This window comes from Lolium rigidum, chromosome 7 (assembly GCF_022539505.1).
Source record: "Lolium rigidum isolate FL_2022 chromosome 7, APGP_CSIRO_Lrig_0.1, whole genome shotgun sequence".
Classification (NCBI taxonomy): Eukaryota; Viridiplantae; Streptophyta; class Magnoliopsida; order Poales; family Poaceae; genus Lolium; species Lolium rigidum.
The window spans coordinates 3,318,531-3,328,804 of NC_061514.1; the positions used below are offsets into that span (position 1 = coordinate 3,318,531).

General features: G+C 48.9%; 1 protein-coding gene across 1 annotated transcript; it reads left to right on the forward strand.

Annotated features, from left to right (window-relative positions):
- The first annotated feature begins 443 nt into the window (after window positions 1–443).
- Window positions 444–7,537, forward strand: LOC124676721 (oxygen-dependent coproporphyrinogen-III oxidase, chloroplastic-like). The gene is made up of 8 exons (XM_047212757.1): window positions 444–1,098; window positions 2,034–2,109; window positions 2,646–2,740; window positions 3,246–3,329; window positions 3,637–3,724; window positions 6,676–6,800; window positions 6,888–6,986; window positions 7,230–7,537. The coding sequence occupies exons 1-8, from the start codon at window positions 568–570 to the stop codon at window positions 7,296–7,298; spliced, it is 1,167 nt and encodes a 388-aa protein (XP_047068713.1). The 5' UTR covers window positions 444–567; the 3' UTR covers window positions 7,299–7,537.
- The last annotated feature ends 2,737 nt before the right edge of the window (window positions 7,538–10,274 follow it).

Here is a 10,274-nt window from a genome sequence, read left to right on the forward strand (position 1 = left end):
GAATAACTTGGTCTGGCAAAATGATCTTTTTTTGAACTTCATATGTGCTCTCTAACCTGTTTCGTTCAAAGACATTTGTGCGTTAGTTTTGATTTTTCTCTATGAATTAGTTTTTTTTATACGACGAATACACAAAACCCTTAGCCTTCACCAAAATTGTGTTTTTTCATGTGGCACGACGAAAAATCTCACGAGTTTCCGATTTCCATGAAATTTCACATTTTATGACATACAATTTCTATATGTTTTTCTAGTTATGAGTTCTTAAATCTTGTGAATTAAATAGACCCTTAGAAACCATTTCCTTTTGCTACATACGTACTTGCATCCAGATTCTGAAATTTCCATGGGCCAAAACATAATCCATTTCCTTATCCCCTCGAGACCAGCGGCATAAACCAACTCCGCTCCCGTCCCGCACCTCCTCACCCGCTTCCCTCCCTTTGACTCCTCCCACCACCAAAACCGCGGGCCGCATCCCGCGCCGCCCACCGGCGGCAAGCCACCGCCGCTTAATAAACCTCCGCCGCGGCGTCCCGAACCCCACGCAGCCGGCACACACCCACCATGGCATCCTCTCTCCTCACCACCCCGTCCCAGACCCTAGCCGCCCTCACACCCGCCGCGGCGCGCGCCCGCAGGACGTCCCAGGCGTCCTTCCCCTCGCCCCGCCTCCCGGGCCGCCGCGCGCTGCGCGTGCGCGCGGCGGTCGCGATCGAGAAGGAGGTGCCGGAGAACGAGGCGCCGCCGACGTTCCTGCGGGAGGACGGCGCGGGGGCGGGGTCCGGGTCCGTGCGCGAGCGGTTCGAGGGCATGATCCGGCGGGTGCAGGGCGAGATCTGCGCCGCGCTCGAGGAGGCCGACGGCAGCGGGGCGCGCTTCGTGGAGGACGTCTGGTCGCGCCCCGGCGGCGGCGGGGGCATCAGCCGGGTGCTCCAGGACGGGGACGTGTTCGAGAAGGCCGGGGTGAACGTCTCGGTCGTCTACGGGGTCATGCCCCCGGACGCCTACCGCGCGGCCAAGGGCGCCGCGAAGAACGGGGCGGCGGATGGGCACAAGGCTGGGCCGGTGCCCTTCTTCGCCGCTGGCATTAGCTCGGTAAGAGCTCGCTTCCCTGGTGCATTGCCATGAAAAGTTGGATCTGCTTAGAATTAGGACGTAATTTTTCAGTTTTCGACATTGCAATGCTTGACATTTTGAGCATCGGTGCCCTCAATTGTGCCTATAGGTGGCACATTGCAACTATATTGACCTTTAGACACCAGGACGTGCCTAAATTTTAAGCAGATCATTGGGCTTAGTAAGAGCTCTTGACTGTTCACCTTCCTATGCCATGAATTTTTTCATCTTTATGGTGACCAATTGACCATAGTACTCAAGTATTTTGATTCATATTTGGGTAGCATATCGTGCTGTAGTTGAGGAGCTGTATTGACCTTTAGACACCAGGACGTGCGTAAATTTTAAGCAGATCATCCAGCTTAGTAAGAGCTCTTGACTGTTCACATTCCAGTGCCATGAAATTTTTTCATCTTTATGATGTCCATAGTACTCAATTATTTATATTTATGTTTGAGTAGTTAAACTTGTGCTGTAGTTGAGGAACTGTAGTGTCTGATCCATTTGCTGCAAATATTTAGAAGGCGTGAATTTGCAACTAAATGCAGTTGAATAATGAGTTTATATAAAAATAAGATGTTCATCAACAGTATTAGCTTCCCGAGAGGATGCTTGTTGATACCATCATTTTACAAATTTCGTGAGACCTGTTGCAGTTAGGTAGAGTTACCCCTGATTAGAGGTTAGCCTGTGCCATCTCCTCTTCTCTCTGTTTTTTTTGTATCCTAAGCACTGCTCAATTAATCATTTAGTTTTGTGCTACAGCTTTGTTTATCTCCTAACGTATTCTTTTGCTAAGACTTTGTATGTTTGTTCAACACTTCTAATTTTTATTCATTGGATTACTTTCTAGTAGTATCACACCATAGTTGGAGACTTGGAGGTGTATTAATGGTGATCGTTTAAACTTTCAGGTTCTTCATCCAAAGAATCCGTTTGCTCCAACATTGCATTTCAACTACCGTTATTTTGAAACAGATGCACCGAAAGGTATATATGCTAGTAAATTTTCAAATTCATTATGTAATTTGTCTAGTGCAGGTCCATTTCATCATATATCCTCCCCTCTTTCTTTCCCTATGCACAGTGTAGAAACGGTTAGGAAGAGCCCAGCTTTCGATCCCTGTTTGCTCGACCCGATCCTTTTCCAATGGAACAAAGTGACAAAAAAGAATGTTTAGTCCATTTGGAAAGAAACAAGAGGATCTGCGGGTACCGCCGTTAGTTAATCATTATCTAATTTTCTGCATACAGTTTAATATGTACACCAATTGATGTATAAAGGCCCACAATGCACATGGGATTACACATTAATGTTTGCCTTAAGATAATAGTACAAAATTAGGCTCTCAAATTATCTCTACGGGTACTCTGCAAAATTACTATAAAGGGTAAAATTCAAAATTACCATGGCCATCTCTGTAAGAAATTTAGGCTTAAGTCGCATTTAATTTAAGACAATAAAATGTTTTTCATTGTTAGGAACTGCGATCCGTGATACTCATAGGCTATAATTTTAACTGTAGATGTACCTGGTGCACCAAGATCATGGTGGTTTGGAGGTGGTACCGATTTGACTCCGTCGTATCTCATTGAAGAGGATGTGAAGCATTTTCATTCTGTATGTCAACAGTTCATATCAATGCACCCAATTATAGGGCCCCCATCCAATTTCTGATCATATTAGTAGTATTATGCTATCTGGGGTCCTTTCTGGTTATTATTTCTAATAATAATGCTATGCCTATTTGTGATTTAATTGCCTTTTTTTTTATCTCAAATCCTGCCCTGAAGGGGTTGTTAATGACTTGTTATACCATTATTTGGTTTTCACACAGCACCTTACACATAGTTGGTGATCCAACCCATTGGGCATAACCACCTGCACCTTCTTGAACCCATATTTGCACAATTTTAAATTTGATTGATGGTTTACAAGGAGAGAATGTTTAATGGGCAAGAATCTTGTATGATGTAAACCTTGGGAAGAATTAGAATAGCAGAAACTGAAGAGAGCGCATGATAATTCATGTTGATTAATAAGTACTCTTGACAGTTGAACACTTCAGATGGTGATTCTGTTTGTGGAACATAAGTCATTTTCATGTTTTGTTATCTGATTTCAGGTTCAAAAACAAGCTTGTGATAAGTTTGATCCAAGTTTTTACCCAAGATTCAAAAAGTGGTGCGATGATTATTTCTATATTAAGGTATGTTGAGTTTTTCACTTGATGCCCTAAATATTAGGATATACTCAGGTGTATAATATAGAGTTTGATGCATATTCCTTTTGCAATTGCACGAGTTTACATAAGTATGTGTTAATTGATGATTTGGTTCGAACACCTATAGTTTTCCTATAAAAAATAAATCTCGATAATGTTGCTGCATAATTGTACTGGGTAATTGGTTATCCCAGAAAGGAGATATTATTTGTTATCGGCTAGGATATTCTTGGTGAACAATTAATGGTTCCATACGAGAGTTCAGGTGCTCATAGTTTTTCTTCCAATGCAGCACCGTAATGAAAGACGTGGGCTTGGCGGAATATTTTTTGATGATCTTAACGATTATGACCAAGACATGCTTCTGAACTTTGCTACAGGTAAAACTCATTAGTCCTTGCATGATTAGTAAAGATGGAGTGAATTGTATTCAATTAGCTTGGTACACCTGTTCTGCAGTCACTCTCTTAGTTGGACTAGCTCGTTGACCAAAAAGAATGCTATTAGAGCAATTCTTAACTGTCGGAAATGTGCGAGACAAGATGGCCATCTCCAGGCTACTACTGCTGCAATTTGACAAAGCCTAAGTGACCAGCTAGCTCACGCCGAACGAGGATTGGTTGCGCAAAGAGATCAAGAGGGCCTACCTAGGCTTGGCGTCCCTCGAAAGAACCATCGCGAGACAGCGCGCAAGGATCGCTTCCCTTAAGGATGGAGACGCGAACACGTCCTTCTTCCACCGGCAATGCTCTTATCGCCGGCACAAGAACCGTGTGTATGCACTATCGGTCGACGACAGAGTCATCACTGATCATGCGGAGATGGCCGCGACGGCGTACCACCACTTTGACGACCTGCTGGGTACTGACCAGGGCCGCGATTGCACGCTCAACCTCGACGATCTCATCGAACCAGACGGCACCCTACATGATCTCGTGGCTCCCTTCAGCGAGGAAGAAATTTGGAAGGCTGTGAAGCGCCTCCCTTCACGCAAGGCGCCCGGGCCAGACGGATACACTGCGAAATTCCTCCGCGCGTGTTGGGGCATCATCAAGGGCGACATTGTCGCCGCGTTCCAGCAGCTGTATGAGCTTCGTGGGCGCGGTTTTGCACGGCTTAATCAGGCCCTGCTAACCCTTTTGCCCAAGAACGCTGGCGCAAGCACTCTGCCTGACTACAGGCCCATAAGCCTTATTCACCTGGTGGCCAAGTTATTCGCCAAGGTCCTCTTCTTGCGGCTTGCCCCCAGACTCGACCGCCTCGTCAGCCCAGTCCAGAATGTGTTCGTCGGCGGCCGCAGCCTCCACGATAATTTCGTCCTGGTGCGCCAATCCGCTCGCCTTCTGCATCAGCTGGGAGACCCACGGGTACTGATCAAGCTCGACCTGGCTCGCGCTTTCGACTCCTTGTCCTGGCCCTTCCTCTTCGAGGCACTTCGATGCTATGGGTTTGGAGACCGATTCCTTGACTGGCGATCCTGCTCACCTCGGCCAGCACCAGAGTGCTCCTCAACGGAGAACCAGGCCCTGCGATTTGGCACCGACGAGGTCTTCGCCAAGGCGATCCGCCGTCTTCACAGCTGTTCGTCCTCACCGTCGACACCTTGGGACGCCTGTTCCGCCACGCCACCGAGCTTGGCGTCCTCCGGCAGCTGCACCCTGTGACCCCGTCAATTTTGCTCTACGCGGACGACATGATCCTATTCTGCCATCCACTATTGGAGGAAGTGGAGGTCGTGAAGGAGCTGCTCAAGCTGTTCGGCCGAGCATCCGGTCTATGCGTCAATTATAGCAAAAGCACTGCCACGCTCATCAAGTGTGCTCCCGGGGAGGTGGAACCCGCCGTCGTAAGGCTAGCCTGCCCCATCGTCGACCTGCCCCTAACCTACATGGGAATTCCTCTTACCATCCGGAAGCCCACAAGCATCCAGATGCAACCTGTGATCGACCGAATCGCAAATAGGCTGCCAACCTGGAAAGCTCATCTCATGGACAAGGCAGGCCGGCTCGTGATGGTGAAATCTGTGCTCGGGGCGATTCCCATTCATCAGCTGCTTGTCCTCGCACCCTCTAGGAAGATACTCAAGCTCATCATTAAAATCGAGCGAGGCTTCCTTTGGGCGGGGCGCGCGGCAGCCAATGGAGGGCATTGCCACGTAAACTAGCAGCGGGTGGCTCGGCCCATCTCCCTCGGCGGCCTCGGCATTCATGACCTGGAGAGGACCAGCTTATCGCTGCGCCTCCGTTGGCTGTGGCTCAGCCGCACGGACGACCGGCGTGCTTGGAGTGGCATGGAGATGCAGTTCACGGACAACGAACGCGCGCTCTTCTTTGTCTCTACCACGATGACCCTCGGCGATGGACGCACCGCGAGGTTTTGGGATGATCGTTGGATCGAAGGCCGCTCCATACGGGAGATTGCACCAGCGCTATATGCTTGCATACCCAAACGCCGGCGCCAGGCAAGGACGGTGTCTGATGGGCTGCACGACAACTCCTGGGCAAGGGACATCCACGGTGCTGTTGGGGTCCAGGAGATGGCGAATATCTGCAGCTATGGCTAAGGGTCACAGGAACCATTCTCAGCGACGAAACCGATCGCTTGCTCTGGAAGTGGACCGCCAGCGGCTAGTACACCGTGCACTCTGCCTACACGGCCACGTTCCATGGCTCGACGCCATCGCCCTCCTGGAGGCACACCTGGAAATTCTGGGCACCACCCAAGGTAAAAAATTTCACCTGGCTCGCCCTACAAGACCGGTGTTGGACCGCGGCACGGCTGGCAAGATGTGGGCTGCAGCACCACCCAAGGTGTTTGCTTTGTGACCAAGACCCGGAGAACGTGCGACACCTGCTGATCGAGTGTCCCTTCTCCAAGCAAATTTGGCACGAGGCGCTGTCGTGGCTACGGATGACCTGCAGAATCCCTAGCAACAACGACGCCACGCTAACCAATTGGCTTGACGAAGCTTTGCAAGCAACCCCGAAACCGCTGCGCAAGGGACTGGGAACCGCTGCCCTGCTGATACCATGGATGATATGGAAGCATAGAAACGACTGCGTCTTCGATAGGGCACAGCCATGCACCCAGCAGCTGATGGCCAAGGTCAAGGAGGAGGCTACCTTATGGGCTCAAGCTGGCGCCCTTGGGCTTAGAGTTGTGCTCCCTCCAGATTGGGATGTACACTAGAATATTTTTAGTTCATGCAATCTGTCTCCTAGGAGACCTGTAAACAAACTTCTACCTTTTCAATGAAATGAAGCGCAAAGGTCCTTTGCGTTTTCTCGAAAAAAAAAACAAAGAGACTTATTTTTGCCTTCTCTTTCTGCAGAGTGTGCCGGTTCTGTAATTCCTGCATACTTACCCATCATAGAACGTCGCAAAGACACCCCATTTAACGAGGAGCACAAGGCATGGCAGCAACTGCGGAGAGGCCGCTATGTGGAGTTCAACCTTGTAAGCGGAGCTTATATGGACGCAGTCACAAGTTACAATCTTGCTGTGGTTTCTTTCTTCTGGTTTTAATATATGCTACTTTTGAAGGTTTATGATCGTGGTACCACATTTGGACTCAAGACTGGTGGAAGGATCGAAAGTATACTTGTCTCTCTACCACTTACAGCCCGATGGGAGTATGACCATGTAAGCTAAAATGTTCCTTATGCGTACTATCTGGATTGTTAAATTTTCACCAAGGGGTCATGGAGAGGGATCTTAAGTACTCCCACCGATCCATAATAAGTGGCATACTGGTTCTAGTTCAAATTTCTTCAAATTTGGACTAAAATCATGACACTTATTATGGATCGGAGGGAGTATCATCCTTACCATCCTTGCCATCCTCAAGGCCCCGTGAGTTCGCTAACATGCCATTTTTGTTTGCAGAAACCTGAAGAAGGGACTGAAGAGTGGAAACTTCTGGATGCGTGCATAAATCCGAAGGAATGGCTCTGATTAGCTGAGGTTGTTTGTTGGCTCAGTTGTTTTGTTAGTATTCGTCACTGTGTAGTGTTGAGATCCCCTACGACCATGTGTAGTTTCTTTTGTGTGTGCAGAATTTTGGACAAGCATATCATGATGTAACTCGGTTTAGTAAAGCTAGGTTTCTGAGCTGTGTAGTTGTTATACCCCTTTCTTTTTTCCATATGAATGAAAATGAAGGAAAGGATAAAAAAGCTGGGTTAGATTTTTGATTTTGTGGTACCGGATGCAGTGATACTGGTGCCTCAATAACTTCATACCCAGTATTATTCTTGTAAGGAGTACAAGTTTTTTTTGAAGAAAAATGTATTCTCATAGACTACTACTAGTCGGTGGCACAGGCCGCTTAGCCCAACGTGCATGTCCAAACATAACATGGAGTGCGTGGAGGCGTGGAAGCACTACAAACTCACAGTTACGAAAAGGCATTCGTTGGTGCCCAACTAACATACGAAAGAGAAGGCACAACCCAACGTGCGTACAACTTCTGCTTTTTCTGGCATGTATCAAGTAATATGAATCGTAGGAAATACTTTATAATACTAACATAAAGTATGATAATATCAAAGGTCATAATAGTAGGTCAGCTTTTTCTTTTGGAAAGCGATGAGCGAATACTACGAAAGGTGGTCTGTCTACTGCTGCTTGAATACTGAAAAGCACCCCATGACCGAGGAATCAACAAAGTTACAGATCACATTGCTCGTCTTGTGCCGATTGAGCGTCGCTCTATTTCACTTGTTCACCTGCTGTGGTCAGCAAGCACTAACTCTGGCACCTAACATTGCTAGTACTATACTTGTTCAAATGCAGTGAGCTATGGTCTTGGCTCAACTTACTTTTCTATTTTCATTTTGGGTGTATCTACGTACTAAATAGTGTCTAGATACATCTAAATTTAAATAAAGTTAAGACAACTTTTATGAGACGACACAAAGAGGCACCAATGGATGCTATCTATCTAGTCATGATTGTCGTTCTCAAAAAAAAAAATCTAGTCATGATTGTAGATGAACAAAGAAGAAGGAAGCGCTCCCGCACCCCAGCCTAACCCAAGCGCTTCTCCCGCACCCCAGCCTAACCGCCGCCGCCACCGGTAGCGCCGCCGGGGCAAAGTCCCACGGGGCGTGGCGGCGGCGGGGGCTCCTCCTCGCCGACGCCTGGTGACGGCAGCCGGATCTCCCTCCTCGATGCATGGCGGGCGCGCGGATGAGTCGGGCGGCGGCGGCCTGCGCCCCTTCTCCCGTCGGCTCCCCTGGAGGCCGGCGCATGGGATGGGTGGCGGCGGCCAGCGCTGCGGCCTCCCTCCTCCCGTCGGCTCCGCAGCACTCCGGCAGGGGTTGGTGGTGGGCGGCGGCCAGGCTCTGGCCTGCGCCAATTTCCCCCCGCCTCTTCCGGTGAGTGGAGGCGATCTCGGGTTTCACCCGCGACACGAGGTCGCCCGGGGCAGCAGCCTTGGGTACGACGGTGGAGGTGGCCCTCTTCTTCGCCGGAGAGGGTCGGCCTGCGGTTGGTGTTGGTGGATCTATCGATCTATCACCGCGTTCCGGCGGCGAGTTGGAGATGCTTGGAAGCCGGCGACGGAGTCGCCGGTGGAGGGTTGGCATGGCCAGCCCGGACGGTCGCCGACGTGGGGGTCCGACCTGAATAAAGGTGGTGGTCCTAGGGTCTCTCTTGCGTGAAGAGGAAGACCTACTGGAGGCCTGGACTCGTGATCTAGCCGGAGTGTTGAGTTCCAGAAGGCTCCGCCGGCGAATGTAACAGTGCTTTTTGCCTGGAGTTTGCCGGATCGGTGATATTCGGTCGTGCGCACCCATGCTTTTATTCCGACCGATTGGTTCTGGAGGGAGCGGCGCGAAGCTCTTTTTCTGTGTTGACATCAAGTGACTATGGATCCATGATGAAAATCGGAAGAAGAGAAGTTCATGAAGGCCGGAGGGGAGGACTAGCTAAGGGAGGTTCAAATCTCCGCGCTGTTGAGGGATTTGCTTGGTGTTCCGGGCTTCACAACAGCGGTATGAAAGTGGGGGCGACAACACATGTGAAGTTTAGAGTCCTATCTTTCAGGGTGAAAATCCAAGGTCTGGCCTTAACTGGTTGTGCCTGGCAATGACCTTGTTGGAGGCATTGTTTTGAGAGCGGGGACTATCTTCAGGGTGAAAACCTAAGATCTTTGATCGGGCGATGATGGTGTTAGTGCACCGTTCCCTTCTTGGAGGCGTCGTTTTTGGAGAGTCTGTACTTCAGGTGTTGTCTTGGCGGTGGATGTATTGCTGTTGTTAGGCCCGAGATACTATAGCGGGACTTTTGTTTCTTAGTTTTCTTTTCCTTTTTTTGGCTGTGTGCATCCGTAGTGTCATTAGGGTGGTGCGTTGTTGCAGAGGCTGGGTGTAATTGGTATCGTTTTGATATTAATATATTCCCTTTATCGAAAAATCTAGTCATGATTGAAAATTATTATACCCTTTTCTTTTTGCCCTATGGATAACATGGCAATTTATTCCCTAGATTTCCTTCTGCATCAGAAAAGACTTGCTTGATATCTTTGAAGATGAAATCATTTCTAGTAGTCAAGGAACCGAAATGATGATCTCCAAGAAGAAGGGTATTCTGAAGCTTCCTTCGCCCAGAGGGTGAGCTGGAGAATGGGTATGTTTTGTGAAATTGTGAGTGCCCAACTGTGGCGGCACCTAACCTTGCCCGATTAGTTTATGACCTCGTTTATGCTCTGGCCATTATGTATTGCACGCAGGCACATGGTTGGTGGTAGTGGCTAGCTACCTCTCACTCTTGACAAGGAATGCACTTATACAACTAATCATATACTATCCTATCAAGATGTTTTCCAATTAGGGGCAAGATTCAAAGAAAGAAGTCAGCACAAAGTTGCTGTTGTTGGCGTCCGCGTCGAGGAGGTGTCTCGCCCTCTTCGGGAAGAGGTGACAACTC

Coding starts and splice junctions, on each gene's coding strand:
- LOC124676721 (XM_047212757.1), top strand. CDS start 568: ATGGCATCCTCTCTCCTCACCACCCCGTCCCAGACCCTAGCCGCCCTC. Junction 1,099..2,033: donor TCGCCGCTGGCATTAGCTCG/GTAAGAGCTCGC, acceptor TTAAACTTTCAG/GTTCTTCATCCAAAGAATCC. Junction 2,741..3,245: donor ATGTGAAGCATTTTCATTCT/GTATGTCAACAG, acceptor ATCTGATTTCAG/GTTCAAAAACAAGCTTGTGA.